This window comes from Phyllobates terribilis, unplaced genomic scaffold (assembly GCF_046119375.1).
Source record: "Phyllobates terribilis strain yellow unplaced genomic scaffold, ASM4611937v1 Scaffold_2__4_contigs__length_985480577, whole genome shotgun sequence".
NCBI classification, from domain to species: Eukaryota; Metazoa; Chordata; class Amphibia; order Anura; family Dendrobatidae; genus Phyllobates; species Phyllobates terribilis.
Genome location: NW_027362762.1, coordinates 809,025,904 through 809,044,828, shown reverse-complemented (window position 1 = coordinate 809,044,828; position 18,925 = coordinate 809,025,904). Strand labels below are relative to the sequence as shown.

The following is an 18,925-nucleotide window of genomic DNA, read 5'->3' as shown; positions in this document are numbered from 1 at the left end:
TGCAGAGTTAGGAGGGCTTCTTAAAGAGAAACTAACTGGTCTGTGAGAGACAGAATTCTTGCTGGTTAGTAGATGATCAAATACTTATTTCATGCAATAAAATGCAATTCAATAATTTCAAAATCATACAATGTGATTTTTTGTTTTTTATTTTAAGATTCTGTCTCTCACAGTTGAAGTGTACCTACGATAAAAATTACAGATCTCTCCAGTCTTTGTAGGTGGGATAACGTGCAAAATCAGAAGTGAATCAAATACTTATTTTCCCCTCCCCCATGACAGCACACCTTGAGAGAGAGAGGATCCGCCCCACCAAGGACAGGAAACCGTCTGAAATAAAAGGGCGGTACCTCTCCCTCGCTTCAGTTGGTTTCCTGTCCTTGATGGGGAACCTGTCTGGAAGAAAGAAGACTTACCTGGGGCTGTCCCGGTGTGGAAGAGCGGGCACTGGCCTGTGCACCGGGTTCAGTATCCCAGAAGCGCCGTCCGCAGCTTCCCCTGGGGTCTCTGCGCCGAGCGGGGCGCACGCGGTGAGGCAGGCTCTGTCCTCCCAGAGACTGCGGCGCTGTCCTCCCCCTGCAGTGTGGAACGCTTCCGGGTGTGACGCGCCTGACGTCACGGCGCAGGGCACGCTGGGAGCGGCGCGCTGGGTGACGTCAGGAGGCGGCGCCGATCCAAGATGGCGGCGCCCATCGGAGCGTCCCAGGCCGGTTTTTTTCAACGGAGCTCCGGCCTGGCGAAGGGGGAGGACCCACAGACCGGAGGAGGCTGGATGGCCCTATATTTAAGGGGGGGGAGCTTTCCTGGAAGCGTGGTGCGCTTCTGAGACATGGCTGATCCAGATAGCCAGGAGCAGCAGCTTACCCCCCCACCTCAGCAACAGAAGCAGAGGGATGCATCGTATACAGACAGCCGCTCGAGTAATCGTAGTGGCAGCCGCAGGAGTAAGGCTTCGAGCGCCTCGGGACCATCCAGAATGGAATCATCAGTTCCGCGACAGCCTCCGAATCCGGTACCCGTTTGTGACCTCCGAGGGTGAGTGAGCTTCGTGAATGTCACTGATTAGTAACGGGAAGTCTCTTATGTGCTTCCTTTTTTTAGGAGCCTAAGAAGAGTAGTGCCAAGCAAAAGCATAGGATGTGTGCCCTTTGCCAAGCTTCTCTCTCAGTAGAGTGGCAGAAACCACTTTGCCAGGGCTGTGTGACCAAAACCATAGCTGAGAATTCCCAGGATTTTGCTGTAAATTTAAAGTCCATAGTACATGCAGAAGTTCAGGGGTCCCTGAAGGGGTTCCTTAGAGGGAAGAAAAGGCCCCGTAGAGAGGTTTCCTCCGTCTCTGATTCCTCCCAGTCCGAGGAGCAGTGGGATTCATCGTCCTCTTCCTCATCGGGGGGCGGTAGACCCTGCTTCCCCATTGAGAATACAGACAGACTGGTTAGGGCAGTAAGATCAACCATGGGTCTGGAGGAAGAGAGAGCATCTAAATCCCGGGAGGACATCATGTTTGCGGGCTTGGGAGAGCGGAAGAGACGCTCATTTCCGGTGAACAGTAAGATTCAGGGCCTCATTGACCGGGAGTGGAGGAGACCTGAGAGATCAGGGGCTTTACCCTCCTTCTCCAAAAGAAGGTACCCCTTCGAAGAGAAGGATGCAGAACCTTGGGATAAGATCCCCAAGGTAGACGGGACTGTGGCAAGGTCATCAAAGAGATCTTCCCTGCCCTTGGAGGACTCTGGCGTCCTAAAAGATGCCCTGGATAAAAGAGCTGACTCCTTCCTGCGCCACACGTGGGAGGCGGCAGCAGGTGGCCTAAAACCAGCGGTGGCTAGCACCTGTGTGGCGAGGTCCTTGATGGTGTGGCTTCAACAGCTGGAAGACCAGCTTAAAGATAAAAAGGTCTCCAGACAGGCAATACTTGCAGAGCTACCTTTAATTCAAACAGCATCGGCCTTCCTGGCCGACTCTTCAGCTGACTCGGTCAGACTGTCAGCTAGGGCAGCGGGACTATCCAACGCAGCCAGGCGGGCCTTGTGGCTCAAGGGTTGCCCAGGCGACCTACCTTCGAAACAGAAACTGTGCTCCCTCCCGTGTGACGGTAGACTGCTGTTTGGCCAAAAGTTAGAGGACCTGTTAGAAAAAGCAGGCGATAAAACCAAAGGGTTCCCGGGATTTTCGGGGGAACCAAGAAGATTTAGTTTTCGGAGGAGAAAATTTAACCGGGGTCGTCCTCCGGGAGACAAAAAGAAATGGGAAGCCAAGTCCAAAAAAGAATCGGGCTACATGTTTGGAGGACCATCCTCGAGTTCGAAGAGATCCTCCCAATGACGCCAGGCTGGAAGTGGGTGGAAGGCTTTCCCACTTTTTTCCAGCTTGGGACGCGATAACAACAAACCCATGGATTCTGAAAATTATCAGTGGGGGCCTGAAGATCCAGTTCAGCCAGACCCCCTGGCGGACCTTTGTGGTTACCCCCCTACGAAAGGTCCAGGAAGAACAATTAGCCCTGGAAACAGAAGTGTTAGAGTTAGTAGGAAAGCAGGTCCTTCTCGAAGTACCAGCAACACAGAGAGGGAGGGGGTTCTATTCCCCACTATTCATGATAAAAAAAACAAACGGGTCCTTAAAGACCATCATCAACCTCAGGAGTCTGAACCAAGTAGTAGAAAACCAGACTTTCAAAATGGAGTCAGTAGGCTCGGCAGTGAAGCTCTTACATCGCAACTGCTTTATGGCTGTAATAGACTTGAAGGACGCATATTATCACGTCCCAATCCATCCGGAGTATCAGAAGTATCTGAGAGTAGCCCTGTTTATTCAGGGGAAGCTGAGGCATTTTCAGTTTGCTGCCCTACCCTTTGGCCTCTCCATTGCCCCGAGAATATTTACGAAACTAATAGCAGAAGTGACAGCCTTCCTACGGATCAAGAATGTAGTGATCGTGCCATATTTAGACGACTTCTTGATAATAGGGAAAACAGAAGCCCACTGCTCCAGTCAGCTCCTAGTGGTCACGGAAGTGTTGCATCAGCTGGGGTGGTTAGTAAATTTCCAAAAATCAAGACTAACCCCCTCCAGGACTCAGACCTTTCTGGGTCTAATCCTAGACTCTCGTCGTCAAACCTGCTTCCTCCCAGAGGACAAAATCTGCAGGTTAATTGCATTAGTCTCGAAGGCCATTCAAGCTCCAGAGATGTCTCTGAGAGAGGCAATGTCCCTCCTGGGTTCTATGGCGGCCTGTCTCCCAGCAGTAATGTGGGCCCAGGGGCATATGAGGCGGCTTCAGTGGGAGGTCCTGTCAGCACAGAGGTCCTGCAACGGGCGTTTAGAAGGCAGGCTCTCTCTCTCCCCAGAAGTAGTAGATTCTCTTTCGTGGTGGACAGTCAGGGGAAATCTGACCACAGGCGTTCAATGGTCCAGATCGATAGATCGGGTAGTTACGACCGACGCAAGCAGTTCCGGATGGGGGGGTCATCTGGCAGAACTCTCAATACAGGGTCACTGGGCTTACCACGAGAGGGGATCATCCTCAAACTTAAAGGAGCTTTGGGCAGTAGAAAGATCCCTCAGGGGCTTCCTCCCTCACATCCAAAATCACCATGTCCAGGTCAGGTCCGACAACCGGACCGCAGTAGCCTATGTGAATCACCAAGGAGGGACAAGGTCACGCCCTCTGATGGTGGTGGCAGACAGGATCCTTGGTCTAGCAGAGCGAAACCTCCTATCCCTCAGCGCCCTTCACATAAAGGGGATAGAAAACGTGAAGGCAGATTTTCTAAGCCGCCATACCCTAAGACAGGGGGAGTGGGGGTTGAACCCGGAGGTCTTCCATCAGATTGTCCAGTTATGGGGGCAGCCAGACATAGACCTGTTCGCCACAAGGGCAAACAGAAAGGTGCAGAGATTTTGCTCCCTAAATCCGGCAGAAAATCCCCATGCCATAGATGCCCTCCAGATTCCTTGGGGGTTTAGGAAGGCCTATGCCTTTCCGCCATTAGTGATGATTCCAGTAGTGGTGAGGAAGATCCGGGAGGAAGGCGCCAGGGTGATTTTGATAGCCCCTTTTTGGCCCAAGAGGCCTTGGTTCTCTCTGCTTCGGCTAATGTCGGTGTCAGATCCCTGGATTCTACCAGAGAGGCCGGACCTTCTCATGCAGGGACCAGTATTCCATGCCCAGGCCAGGGGATTCCATCTTTCGGCATGGAATTTGAGAGGTCGCTATTGAGTAGCAAGGGGTTTTCACCAGGCTTAGTTTCTACTTTATTGGGGAGCAGAAAACCGATTACAACTAAGATTTATAGCAGGGTTTGGGGTAAATTCCTAGAGGTTATAGATATTCCGCTATCGAGCAAACCTCCGATCAGAGGGATCCTGGAATTTCTGCAAAAGGGGCGGGACCTGGGTCTAGCTACAGGGACCCTTAAGGTTCAAGTTTCAGCTTTGGGAGCACTCTACAATTGTAATCTGGCTGGGAATAGGTGGATCTCGAGGTTTATCAAGTCCTGTGCCAGAGCTGGACCGGTTAGGTCCATGGGTGTTCCTCTTTGGGACCTGAATTTAGTCTTGAACGCTCTTACTAGTGAACCATTCGAACCCCTACACAAGGTTTCTCCAAAAATTCTCACCCTTAAGACCATCCTTCTAGTGGCCTTAACATCAGCCCGTAGGGTGGGGGATCTGCAGGCCCTCTCGGTTAATCCTCCTTACACACAAATCTTTGAGGATAGGGTCACCTTGCGGCCAGATCCAGCATACCTTCCCAAGGTGGTATCTAGATTTCACCGTAGTCAGGAGATTGTGCTACCCTCGTTCTGCAGCAATCCCAAGAACCCAGGGGAAGTCAGGTTCCATAGCCTAGATGTTAGGAGGTCCCTGCTACAGTACATTCACATGACTAGTCTGTGGAGGAAAGACTGTTCTCTGTTCCTGGCCTTTCAAGGGTGTAGGAAAGGTCATGGGGTGTCCAAGGGTACCATCTCTAGGTGGCTCAGGGAGGCCATTTGCTTAGCCTATACGTCCACAGGGGTTCCAGCCCCGGACAATGTGAGGGCTCATTCCACCAGAGCCGTTGCAACCTCCTGGGCAGAGAGAGCAGACGTCTCGATCGAGCAGATATGTAGGGCTGCTACTTGGTCTACACCATCCACCTTCTTTAAGCACTATCGGTTGGATCTATCCTCTTCTGATCTCACCTTTGGGAGAAGGGTACTTCAGGCGGTGGTCCCTCCCTAGGGTGCTCATAAATTCTCCAAAATTCTCTCAAGGTGTGCTGTCATGGGGGAGGGGAAAACACCAAGGTTACTTACCGGTAGCCGGTTTTTCCTGAGCCCATGACAGCACCCGTAGTTTCCCCCCCTTATTTTTTCTATGTTTCTCACACCCTGGTGTGCACTGTGTGGGGTGGTGTGTATTTGTATATTGTGGTGTTGGTTATGTGCCTAACCTGTTTAGGGAGGTCCTCTCAATGCTCTGTAAACAACTGAAGCGAGGGAGAGGTACCGCCCTTTTATTTCAGACTGTTTCCTGTCCTTGGTTGGGCGGATCCTCTCTCTCTCAAGGTGTGCTGTCATGGGCTCAGGAAAAACCGGCTACCGGTAAGTAACCTTGGTGTTTTCCCCACTGTAAATGTTCAGTAAGAGTTCAGTCTGTGTAGATTACCCAACTAAACAACTCCCATTTCCAGAGTAAGCTATTTGGACTATTTCCCCATTAGTTCATCTGCTGGAACATGCGTGAATCAGCTAATATTACTGGGCTAAGCAGTCCCAACAGTGGCCCAGTATTAAGAAATACATGGTATAATTGTCAGTCTGGGTATACTGTCACTGGAAGCATTCAAAAATGTTTGTATACCTGGAAGTGTTGTGTGTGATCACTTTGGCTATCTGTCTGAACAGATGTATCCTGGCCTTATTTATGCTCATTGTTACATTTTGGATAAGTGAGCTAAGATATTGACTATTAAAACTGACTGGCTAGCTTGGATATACTGTTATCTGTAGCATTCATAAATCCCTCTAATATTAGAGAGTGCCCTGGGCGTTTCGTTTTGGCTGTTTTAAAGATATATCCTAAACTTATTAATGCCCATTACTACACTTTGAGGAAATGTGCTAAAATATGGTTTATTATTACTGACTGGCTAGTCTGGTTACACCGCTACCTGTAGCATACATAAATTCCTCTTATTGAGAGTACCTTGGGTGTTCATTTTTGGCCATCTGCTTGAAGAGATATATCTTGACCTTATTAATACTGGTTATATTTGTCGGCATCCAGATCTATGCGTATACACTATTTTTCTATCTTTTTCACTGTGTGTTTATCAGGACAGGGTGTTAATAGGGACACTCACATTGAGTGGGGGCACCACGCAGTACATATTAGGGTGCCAACCTCTGCTGCCAGGAAGGGAGAGAGAGAAGGGACGAATAGGGTTAAGATAGGTTCATACTAACCTCCTGGCTGTTTTTTTTATTGATTTTTTTTTTCTGTTATATGTGTTATGAACTATTTAGTCCTTTGATGCTTTTAGAGTATTTAATAAAAGTTAATTTTTAGGGGTGTAATATTTTTCTTTGGTTGTTGGTCAATCCCTGCTGGAGTAAGATTTGTGGCCTAGCAAACGCTGCTGCTCATCATGAATTTGAGCAGTGGTCGTCACGCATCCACTCATTTCAGCGCTGTTGAACTAAACTGGAGTGAAGACACAAGAAGTTGTAATATTTAGGCACAGCTCCGAGTTGCGCCTACATTTTTCAACTTTTCAAAGCACTGATGAATCAGGACTTGAATGCTTGTATTGCTATGACTGGCTGGCATTCACATTACTGGTCATGCTGCCGATAATGATCTTTTTAAAGTGATATTACCATTCTGGATCAATGATTTTTTTTCCATTCTCTAGTTAATTTCAATCACTTGGGGTTAATTGTAAGGCTTATTGACTGGAGCAAAGCAGGCCTTCGCTGTAGCAGTGCCGTCAGTTCTCACAGTGCACCAGCTATGGGCCCTGCAATCTTTGCATAAAGTGAGTCTGTCAGCAGTTTTCGGATAGGGCAGTGTAGGAAAGGGGGTGCCATGGAGCATGATGATATAAGTCCGGTTTAGTCAGAGGGAGCCTGAGAGTCACTCTTCCCACACACACCGTGTACAGATGTATAGGGAAGATGGTGGAACAAGTGTTCCAAGTTAGACCAGGATTGGCGCTGATGAGTATATGTGATGAAATGAGGCACTCATTGATAAAAATGATACCCTTCATTCTTAAGATGTACTACATGTTTAGGCTGAATACCTGATGAAGGCTGAAATCCTTAGCCAAAACACGTTCTACATCTATTGGGAACAAAGGATGGCATTCTTGTACCCTTCAGGGTATGAACACATTGTGTTTTTGAATCCATAAGAGTCATCACATCTACTCAGCAGTGCTGATGCCGGACAACTTTGAGGACTTTGTCTGCTATTCTTTTGGGGAAATTTGGAGTCCAGACGGGAGGATACGGTTTCCAGACCAAGGGGCCTGCAGCTAAGGTGTATCCACAAGTCTTATCCATGCCCTCTATGGAGTGCTCGTTCATCTGCACAACCCAATAATGTGAGCGGATAGCCCCTACATTCCCCTTACACTTAGCACCCCCTCTTTCCTTCTTTTTCTCTCTTTGAGGGTCCTCTTGTTGTGAAGCTGTCCATCAGTGCCTGTGGGTTGGGGAAGCCAGATTGACAGGCTTTCGCTAAATATGCTTGGAGCTTGCATTTACAATGTGTCCTGCAAGAAGATGAAATAAAGCATTTTATGTTTTGTTTTGTTTGTTTTTTATGCAAAGTGTTGGATTGCTATTTCCTTAAATGCTTTATATGTGTGTTTTGCCTGTTTTGGGATGTATTTTTGGCTGTTCCTGTAGGACCTTTGCTTACAGTCTACTGCTTCTGTCTGTGCTGCTTCTTTTCTTCTTTTTTATTTCTTTCATAAAGCTATGGGAGCTTTCTCTGCTTCTCCTTCTCCTCCTCCTCCTCTTGCTCCTTCAGGCCGCTTCGCTATTCCTCCTCCAAAGCCCCGGCGCTCCAAGAAAGGTCTGTGCTTCATTGTGCTGTGCATGTTGTAAATGCTCCAAGAAGAATTGCGACACTTGGCTATTGCCCATAATATGGGGTCACTAAGTCATCCATCTGCCAGTACAGTACAATGTTTTTAGGTCCCAATTTCAAGACTTGGTTTTTGTTTATATCAGGGGCAGACATAGAAAAGGGCCTCTGTGCAAGAACAGTGTATGGGCCCTTTTCAGCCCAGTAATGTGTCGTTGGGCCCCCTGACTCGCTGCACAGGCTGCATCAATGGTATGTCCGCCCCTGGTATATATCTGGGGTTATCTTATTTTTTTGTGAATAGACAACACTAAGCAAGTCAGATGCCTTACTTTAGGGGTCATGCACCTTTCTGACAATCCGCTGTTTTTGTAAAAAGATCAGGGCAAAAATACGAACCATAAATATGGCTGTAAGAATTTGATTTGTCAGCAGTAGTTTGTTTTACATGAAAAAGGGCACAGATTTGGAAATGGCAATGGTCTTTGGGCATCATTATGACGAACCTATAAATATAAGGGTACCTGAAAGAAATCAGCCTCCAGGGTGACTCCATAGAAGGTGCCTGGCCTCTCCTGTTTCTGCGGAGTTGTGCAGTATATCAAGCTGACGAGTGAACACAAGAGAACCCACAGGTGCTTTTTTCAGTCTCTATTTGGTACCTTTGGGAGGGTGGGTTTTGGGTGGGCTTGTTACTGGATGCAACTACACACAGGGAATATTTGAACATAGTCTCAATTGAAATAAACTTGCCATAGTGAGACATTCTTTTTCAGTGATTATATATAAATTCATTGCCATTTTTTCTCCTTTTTTCTCAGTGCAACGTTCATCTGGTTCCGAAGAGAATAATGCAGAAGGTAAATATGTCATCCTATTAAATGGCCAGTAGCTAACATTCACATAGACTCACACATCAACACGGTTGATGACTTTGCCAGCAATTAATATAAAAGATACAGCACCATTTTCTGCCCTTTCCCTACTTATATCGTTAATAAAGTGTTCTTAGATCAGTAGATATGATCACACCAAGTATAGTTACTCTGCTTAAAAGCAGGAAGGAATCCAGGAACCCCACTAAGACACACAGATATCAGAGTATGTTAAAGTTCTTTCATGTAGACCCAGTTTTGTGGCCTATGGACAAGTGCTAGATTGCACCAAGTGTTTTTCAGCCTAATTCAACAGGCTCGAACACGTGTTCTGCTCTTTGCCTTGGAAGCATAGAAGGCATGCACGTTCCACAGGGGTTTAGGTGCACAGCCTTTTCTGGTCCAAGGGCCACAGTGTCACATTAAATCAATTACAAGGGCCGCAAAGAAACCTAAAGAGGTATTAAGATATGGGACATTTATAAAATTGTAATTAAATGCCATATGTGTCACATATATGCAAGTTACAGAACTCCCACTGATCGTGAAGATAAGGAGTCATCTTTGCTCATGTTTGCTTTCTAGAAAGGATGAAACAATACATGCACGCTGGTCCATATACTGTACTTAGAAAACATTTTAGCATACTCAACTGGCCATATCATGGAATAATGGCTGCAGAGCTGAATAAAATGTAGATTTTATTTTTCATTTCTCATTGCAGTTGCAGAGATAATTAGCTTGTGTAAAGTCTAGGTCCTAATTTATGCCAAGTCCAAGTGGGTTTTAGCAGAGATTCTTCTCTAGAAGTGTTTCCCCTGTGTGACATTATCCAATTATAAGCAAGGGGGTGCAATACAGGGGGGAAAAAAGTACACTTCTCCAGAAAAGGTCAAAATAGGATTTCTCCTGTGAGACATATAACACACAGTCCTGCTCTCCTCTATGGTCTCACTACTGGCATCTACTGTGTAGAGTAAAGCAGAACCATGTGTCATTATGAACACCTCTTGCAGCTTTTAGTTAAAGGTGTTCTAACAAATGTAACAAAATAAACACATTTAAATATTTAAACATTTTTCTAAATGCCTCTATTTAGCAAAAAAGTATGCTTTATCTACTGCACTCTGTCAGGATAATAAACATGGCAGCTGCCAGGACATGCAGTAGGAAAGACTGTGTCTGAGACACACATGAAACGGTCAGGCTGACTGCGATAGATGTTCATTCTCAGTCAACTTAGGAAACATCTTTATCTTCTCCTTTAGTCCTGCTCCACGCAGTGTCCTGTCAGGCTGACTGAACAGAGGACTGCTCATTCGCGATGCCTGACACGATTCTGCTCTGACATGACCTCAGTCTCGTGCTTAATGCAGACTATCCTACTATTACTGCGTGTCCTCTGAAATCTAGGACGGGTTGTGATTGATGGTAGCTGCCATCTTGGAATCCTGACAGGCTGCAGTAGATAAAGCATTCCTTTTTGCTATGTGAAGGCATTTAGAAAAATGCTTCATATTTAAATGTGTTATTTATTTTAGCACATTGCTGGCTGAACCCTTTCATCTCTCCTTTACTCCACCAGCAAGAGGTGTTTGTACTGACACATGGCTCTGCTCCTTTGCTCTACTATGCACAATAGATGCCAGCAATGAGATCATGGAGGAGAGCAGACCTGTGTGTCATTACATGTCTCACAGGAGAAAACCTGTTGTGACCTTCTCTGGGGGAGAGGAAGTTATTTTATCCCCTGCATGACATCTCCTGCTTATGATTGGACAACGTCATGCAGTGAAAAAAGCATCCACTTCCAGAGATGAAGCTCTGTTAATGCCCACTTGGTCTAATCTTTACAAGCCAATACCTCTGCAATGGAGATAAGAAATAAGATACAAACACAGATTAGCATCCTGGGCCAAATGTGGCCCCCAGGTTGCAGGCTGTGCACCCCTGCCCTAGATAATGGCCTTCCAGGATTTATTACATGCCACAATGTAGCATTATAATCACAGCTGTCAGTACTGGTTCTTCTAGGGAACAGTTTAGCATAAGGAGGAGTGGTCACCTTCCCCTATCATTTTTGGGAAAACTGATTGTCAGAAGTCCCAATATTTAGTGTAAAAATTAATGTCTATTACAATTACACTGGTGTACACCAACATATTCACAAAAAAAGAATGGAAGGGAAAAATAAGTGACAGCAAAGGTAATAAGGTATAAATTATTTATAAATACCAAAAAATAGTTACCTTTGTTCAAAGAGGTCTTTAATATTCAAAGAGGCCCTCTAACTTAAAATCAAGCTGTCTTCTCTCCTGTTCACAATTATATGATCATCAGAATTATTTTTGTGACAATAAAAGTAGGCTGCTGTTCTAATTAAAAAAACAGACCATTTCTATATTGCTCTGATGCCCCCCAAAAAAATAGGACCAAACAATCCTCAAAAAAACAGAATAAGGCAATGTGCACAGTTTTTTTTTTTTTTTTTTTTTTTTTACAGGTTTTGTATTAGAAAGTGAGCAGAAACTCACAAATCCACCTATATAGCACACAAAAAAAACTTGGAGGTTCTGCTCCATTTAGACAGGGTAATATGATGAGACATGGTGGGGAGTATATCTGCTGATTTAGCACAGTTAAGCTTTATATAGCCATATACGAGTATGTATATCAGTATGTGTCTTTACTGCCCCCAGCAGTGTATTAATGCACACAGACCCTCATGACAGTGGGATCTGTTGTCCACACTGTTGGCCTATACTGTTCTTCTCACATCTAGTGATGAGCCCAAGTGCTCTTTACTCGAGTTTGCCTAGGGTGCTCGGGTATGCAAAGAGTATCGCGGGTGCTCCAGTGACATGTTCGCGTCCCCCCACCCGCATGTTTCGCAGCTTTTAGACAGCCACAAAGCATGCAGGGATTGCCTGACATACATGATCAATCCCCGCATGTTTTATTGCTGTCTAATAACCGCAAACATTTGGGCGCAGGGACTCGGAAAATCTCACTTGAGCACCCGCGATACTTGATGCATACCCGAGCACCCTAGGCAAACTCGAGTAAAGAGCACTTGGGCTCATCACTAGTCACATTCCTTAATTTGCAACTATAGTAGCGACTCTATCTCGTTTTCTTTTGGATATCTTACTATAGGTCAACGCTTCTAAATCCCCAATTCTAAATATAGGAATAGACCGTACTGCAATCACTCCCGATTTTACCTTTGGCATAAAGAACATATTGCATTGGCTAGTCTTTGTTCCCAAGTTCTTTGAACTGCCGGGCACCAGAATCCGATATGAACTGCAGTGCATTTCTGCTATAATTTACACCATTTTTATGGTATTACATTATAGTGAATTTCTTGGGCATTAAAAGTAAGTCCTCCTATAAGCTCCATCCACTTCCGAAAAAGTTGGCAAAACTGGCATTAAACCGCCAAAAGTTGCAAAATTTTTGTGCAACTGTGCATTATGCAAAACTGTGTGATTTTTTTTTTTTTTGTGGGCATAAAGGGATGGATGTATTCCCCAGAATGTGCAACTTTGTGGGTCTTCTTTTGTCTTGGTCATCTGTTAACTACTAGATTTGTCTGTTGTCATCAGGCATACAACCAAAGACCTGCAGATCCGATCTGAGCACCGCTATCACAATGGTGGCAATATTTGATTACAATCCAAAAGAGAATTCTCCCAATCTTGATGCTGAGGTAAGGGATGTATTGGTCTTTATGGCAATTTATGGAATATGTGGATGAGATGTTACATCAGCCCCTTACTCCTATTGTTTGCATTGCTGTTTAGTTTCTTACTCTGTAATATCTGATACTTCTTGCACATCTACCCTCTGACTTTTAAAGTGCTGCGGTCTGTGTTGGTGCTATATAAATATTACTAATGTTTAAATAGCTATTATCTTAATATTATATGATTATTCAGATAATTGTTCTTTTATGGTAAACAATTGTTTTACATATTATCCAGTGCAAATAGTGAAAACACCAGATATAAAATGTATGTGATTCTTTTATGTAGTCTCGTTTTATTTATTTTTTCAGGCGGAGCTGAGCTTTTCTGCAGGAGATGTCATCACTGTGTTTGGACCAATGGATGAAGATGGATTTTATTATGTGAGCTATATTTCCCATGCTTCTATATGTATGTTGACCCCTTGATTGTTTAGATTAATGTAAAAGAAAAGAGGTGCACTTACTTCCAGAACGAAGAAAAGGAAATAAAATTTAATGATGAAACAAATGGATGTAGGCCATAACAGAGGTTTCAAGTTTTAAAGTGAACTTTTAACCACAAAAAAATGCTACTTCCCTGCAGATATAGTGGTAATCTGCAAGTAAATGGTGTTTACATCATGCCTGGAGAATTGGCTATAGTGAGAAAATAAAGTTCTATTCTCCCTGCAGCTGCTCACTTCCAGCCATTGTCTCCTCTCATTATACGGCGAGTGCGCTGTAACCGGCCGGGGCTGTTACAGTCACTACTCACTACACAATGAGCCTGCTCTTACATTTGTGAGGTTAGATGAACAAAAAAACAGCAATTCTGCCGATGTTTTCTATTCTTTAACGGTGACAATGTGGTGGTGGAATATTTCAGGATTGGGGATTCCACTTTGAATTTTGCCTTGTGCCACAATTTTTCTAAAAACCGGCCCTGGCTAGCAAACTACTGGGCTACTGTGAGCTCCCCGTGTTTATTTTTACAGGCTACATTGTAAACCTGTCTTGTTCAGTAACTAAGCATGGTTGTTAACATTAGTTTTGGTTTATTATATGTGTCTGTTAATAATTTTTACTTTTACATTTAAAATAAACAGGGGGAATTAAATGGTCAAAGGGGACTTGTGCCATCCAATTACTTGGAAGTCTCACAAACGCAGACTACAGAATCAAAATGTCCAGGAAAAGTCCATAAAAAAGGCGTAAAAGAGGTGAGATGGCCTGTATCAGATGAATAGCTTATTTCTGACAATTCTGTTAGGTTACGTACTGCTGCAAAACAATGGGTGGCCAGAAAAGTGTACATAGCTATACACTGCCTAGGAAACTTGCTAGACAGTGGACCAGGCCTATCCTTTATTTTTCTAATAAAAATAGAAATAACCTTTATTAATAACTAGAAAGTTAAGGTGCTCATATTTCAAGCGCAAATGGGACAGATTCATCACATTACTCCGTGGTATAAATCGGCACCATTTGGTCTGGTCATCCTGCTGCTTTCAGAATAATTGATGTTCTCTTTTTGTCTGTACCTGTATGTGTCATTCTTGGGATCGACAGAGGTTGAAAAGAAGAAGCAAGTGATAGATTTAGACAGAAAGGGACAGACAGACATGTAAGTGAGAACCAGTAGAATAAACCTGTTTTGCACCCCTTTCCCTTCTCTTCTGTAGATGACGTAGTCACACCTATGTTTTACAGACTGTCCGTTTACCCTATTATAGCACAATAGATGTAAAAAAAATAATGTACTTAATCAGAGTATTTTCAATGGATGTTACTAGATCAAGTCCTAGTAAAAAAAACAAAACACAAAGGTCTTCTTACCTCCTCAACTGATAGAGAATGGTGCCTGTGTGGCCATTTTATCCACTGATTGAGAATGGTGCCTACCTGGCCATTGTATCATCTGATGGAGAATGGTGCCTACCTGGCCATTGTATCATCTGATGGAGAATGGTGCCTACCTGGCCATTGTATCCACTATTGGAGAATGGTGCCTACCTGGCCATTGTATCATCTGATGGAGAATGGTGCCTACCTGGCCATTGTATCATCTGATGGAGAATGGTGCCTACCTGGCCATTGTATCCACTGATGGAGAATGGTACCTAATTGGCCATTGTATCCACTAATGAAGAATGGTGCCTACCTGGCCATTGTATCCACTATTGGAGAATGGTGCCTACCTGGCCATTTTTATCCACTGATGGAGACTGGTGCCTACCTGGCCATTGTATCATATGATGGAGAATGGTGCCTACCTGGCCATTGTATCCACTGATGTAGAATAGTGCCTACCTGGCCATTGTATCATTTGATGGAGAATGGTGCCTACCTGGCCATTGTATCATTTGATGGAGAATGGTGCCTACGTGGCCATTGTATCCACTGATGAAGAATGGTGCCTACCTGGCCATTGTAACATCTGATGGAGAATGGTGCCTACGTGGCCATTGTATCATCTGATGGAGAATGGTGCCTCCCTGGCCATTGTATCCACTGATGGAGAATGGTGCCTCCCTGGCCATTGTATCCACTGATGGAGAATGGTGCCTACCTGGCCATTGTATCATTTGATGGAGAATGGTGCCTACCTGGCCATTGTATCCACTGATGAAGAATGGTGCCTACCTGGCCATTGTATCATCTGATGGAGAATGGTGCCTAATTGGCCATTGTATCCACTGATGGAGAATGGTGCCTACCTGGCCATTGTATCCACTGATGGAGAATGGTGCCTACGTGGCCATTGTATCCACTGATGGAGAATGGTGCCTACGTGGCCATTGTATCCACTGATGAAGAATGGTGCCTACCTGGCCATTGTATCATCTGATGGAGAATGGTGCCTAATTGGCCATTGTATCATTTGATGGAGAATGGTGCCTACGTGGCCATTGTATCCACTGATGAAGAATGGTGCCTACCTGGCCATTGTAACATCTGATGGAGAATGGTGCCTACGTGGCCATTGTAACATCTGATGGAGAATGGTGCCTACGTGGCCATTGTATCCACTGATGGAGAATGGTGCCTCCCTGGCCATTGTATCCACTGATGGAGAATGGTGCCTACCTGGCCATTGTATCATTTGATGGAGAATGGTGCCTACCTGGCCATTGTATCCACTGATGAAGAATGGTGCCTACCTGGCCATTGTATCATCTGATGGAGAATGGTGCCTACGTGGCCATTGTATCCACTGATGAAGAATGGTGCCTACCTGGCCATTGTATCCACTGATGGAGAATGGTGCCTAATTGGCCATTGTATCCACTGATGGAGAATGGTGCCTACGTGGCCATTGTATCCACTGATGAAGAATGGTGCCTACCTGGCCATTGTATCATCTGATGGAAAATGGTGCCTAATTGGCCATTGTATCCACTGATGGAGAATGGTGCCTACGTGGCCATTGTATCCACTGATGAAGAATGGTGCCTACCTGACCATTGTATCCACTGATGGAGAATGGTGCCTACGTGGCCATTGTATCCACTGATGAAGAATGGTGCCTACCTGGCCATTGTATCATCTGATGGAAAATGGTGCCTAATTGGCCATTGTATCCACTGATGGAGAATGGTGCCTAATTGGCCATTGTATCCACTGATGGAGAATGGTGCCTACCTGACCATTGTATCCACTGATGGAGAATGGTGCCTAATTGGCCATTGTATGTACTGATGGAGAATGGTCCTACGTGGCTGTTGTATTTCTTCTTGGCAATGATGCTTGGAGATTTATCTTTTTTTATGTTTTGGTGTTTGTTTGATAAGGTTTCACTTAGCTGATCAATATAACAGTCAAATAAGATAACCAAAAGCAACGAAAAATGTTTTTATTGTGATATAATTCCTCTTTTATCTTTACCTCCACCTGCTGGCATAAGAGGATACGATCAAACTGTGTATGCGAAACGTCCTGCACACATATAGTAACTGCATAGTCTTTTTCATACTTTTCAATCATTTCCTCTATAATCTTTATCCTTTTCTATTTTGTTCATATAGTTTATTTTTGACGGAGACATTGAGCAGCTAAATTCACTTCCCGGTGAAGCAAATGAGCAAGCGGTCGAAATGAAAGAGAATTGTGAAAGAGATGAATTGCATCGAGAGATCGCCTCGACAAAGAAGAAAAAAAGCTTCTTCTCTAAAGGGAGAAAACTCTTTAAAAAGTTAGGTTCCTCTGGAAAGAACTTGTAAATATGGCCTGGTGTGTCCAAGCTGTCATACAGCAATAATACCCCTTCATGATGTGGAAGCGGTGATGAGCATTTGTCTTGTTTCTGTCCATCCACTGGCCTGTCTGGTATTGGTCAGCATTGCCGCTTGTAAATAGTATTTATTGTTAAATGGCTTGTGAGAAGTTTCTTGATGTCTGTGACAGCAAGAGATCACTATGAATGTACATGGATGGCATCTGAATTCATTGTGAGAACAGGAAACTGATTGTAAGCCCTGATCTACTAAGAAGAACTGAAAACCTGGATTCTGCAAGTTTTCCCGTGCTATGTACTTAGGTGGTTCCCTGGACCCGCTGTGCACTTGATAGGTGGCCATGTCTTTTAGGACAACAAGGAATGTTTGCACTGTGTTTTATGCCACGTCTTGGGAAATGCTGTGCAGAAATTAATATTTCTGCTATAACTGCTCAACCCAATAAAAGAAAGAATAAACGCCAAAATAGCGACCTCGGCGAGACTTGATAGCGCTTACTCATTTTCAAGGAAAATAGCTTTGTTATGTTGTGTGCATGTTGGAAAAACTGAATGTTCCTTTGCCTTATTTTAATGGTTAAACTTTTACTTGTTTACAAAAAAAAATCCTATCTGCTCGGAGCAGAGAAAGACCATGTTGGTTTAAAGCCGAATGATGTATACATAGCCCCCCGGGGAGCAGCCGATTCCATCATCACTGTCCTTGGCCGTCTCTCCTGACATCAGAGCCATTACTTGTACTTGTGACCAGCATTTTGTACCACAAGGCCAGCATTTTGATGCTTTCTGTGTTCATGTTATTTTTTTTTTTTTTGCATGTTTGAAGGAAAAAAGATTAAAATTGTTTTGGAAGGTTGGGTTAACGCCTATGAATTGTTTGGAAATTTTAAGTGACGCCCGTCGGTGTTGCAACATGTTCATTGTTTACAAACGCAAATACATTTTAATATAATAAAGTATATTTTCACTATTTTGGTCTCTTCTCTTTATTTTTTTTTCCCTCGAGGTTACCATATTGGTTTTGCTTTAACATAAATTATAATAATATTGATGTAAGCAATTGTAATAATTGGTCCATGTTAAAAAAGGAGATGATTGTGCATAGAACTACTGTGATGCCCTAAAAATAAATAGGGGTGCGACTGAAAAATGGAAATGCTTCTCATAGGGACGTTTACATTAAGCATCGGCGGGTTTATTGGTGAGAACTTTGTTTCCACAAACTCGTGTTTTTTTATTGGGCAATGCAGGGTTGACTGTGCTCCTTCAACGATATACTGAGACTAAGTACAATGACAGGAGGTCTGCAGATTATCTCCACATTGCAAAATAAAATATTGATCAGATGTGGTCAGAGGCAGAATAAACCATGAGCTACAAACGAGAGAAGTGGCCATGTTGCACTAGATTCTGTGACCATACGTTTAAAGAGCATATTCAGTAGTATCAACCCTCCTAAGCCATCTATACGGATATGAAGGTCGTAGAAAGTTGAATAAAATGATACCTTGAAATCTGTGATCCGATGTCTTATTCCTGAGTAATCCATATTTTTCTCAATATGTAAATGAGCTGTTAAGATCTATGGGCCGGACATAGATCTCCCTGTGAATCTGCCTCCAAAGCTTATTTTAAATGAAAGGAGGAGATACCAGTGCAAGACATGTAGATCAAGAGAGCAGACTGTCGGTCATTACATGTCTCACACTGGTATCTCAAAAATTATATTGAGAAGTTAGAGTCCTATCAAAGGCGGGTAACTAGATTATTACGAGATGAAAAGTCTCTCCTACAATGAAAGGTTATATAAGTTCCTCTTGTTTAGCTTAGAAAAAAGACGTCTTGGGACACGTTCAGTATTTGGTCAGTATTATGCCTCAGTATTTGTAAGCCAAAACCAGGAGTGGGTGATAAATACAGAAGTGGTGACGTGTTTCTATTATACTTTTCCTCTCATAGCTCCACTCCTGATTTTGGCTTACAAATGTTGACGTAAAATAC

At 44.0% G+C, this 18,925-nt stretch overlaps 1 protein-coding gene across 9 annotated transcripts in view; it reads left to right on the top strand.

Moving 5' to 3' along the window:
- The window catches only part of TSPOAP1 (TSPO associated protein 1), a 191,802-nt gene extending 174,002 nt beyond the window's left edge, over positions 1-17,800 (top strand). For 5 of the 9 annotated variants that reach the window (XM_073667564.1, XM_073667563.1, XM_073667568.1 and 2 more), the window contains 6 exons: positions 7,975-8,073; positions 8,907-8,945; positions 12,569-12,672; positions 13,021-13,092; positions 13,797-13,910; positions 16,716-17,799. In XM_073667564.1, the coding sequence (XP_073523665.1) occupies positions 7,975-8,073; positions 8,907-8,945; positions 12,569-12,672; positions 13,021-13,092; positions 13,797-13,910; positions 16,716-16,910 (623 nt within the window). In that variant the 3' untranslated portion in view covers positions 16,911-17,799. Of the gene's footprint in view, positions 1-7,974; positions 8,074-8,906; positions 8,946-12,568; positions 12,673-13,020; positions 13,093-13,796; positions 13,911-14,259; positions 14,315-16,715 lie in introns of all 9 variants that reach the window. The other 4 variants (XM_073667570.1, XM_073667571.1, XM_073667567.1 and 1 more) reach the window with 3 other exon arrangements.
- The last annotated feature ends 1,125 nt before the right edge of the window (positions 17,801-18,925 follow it).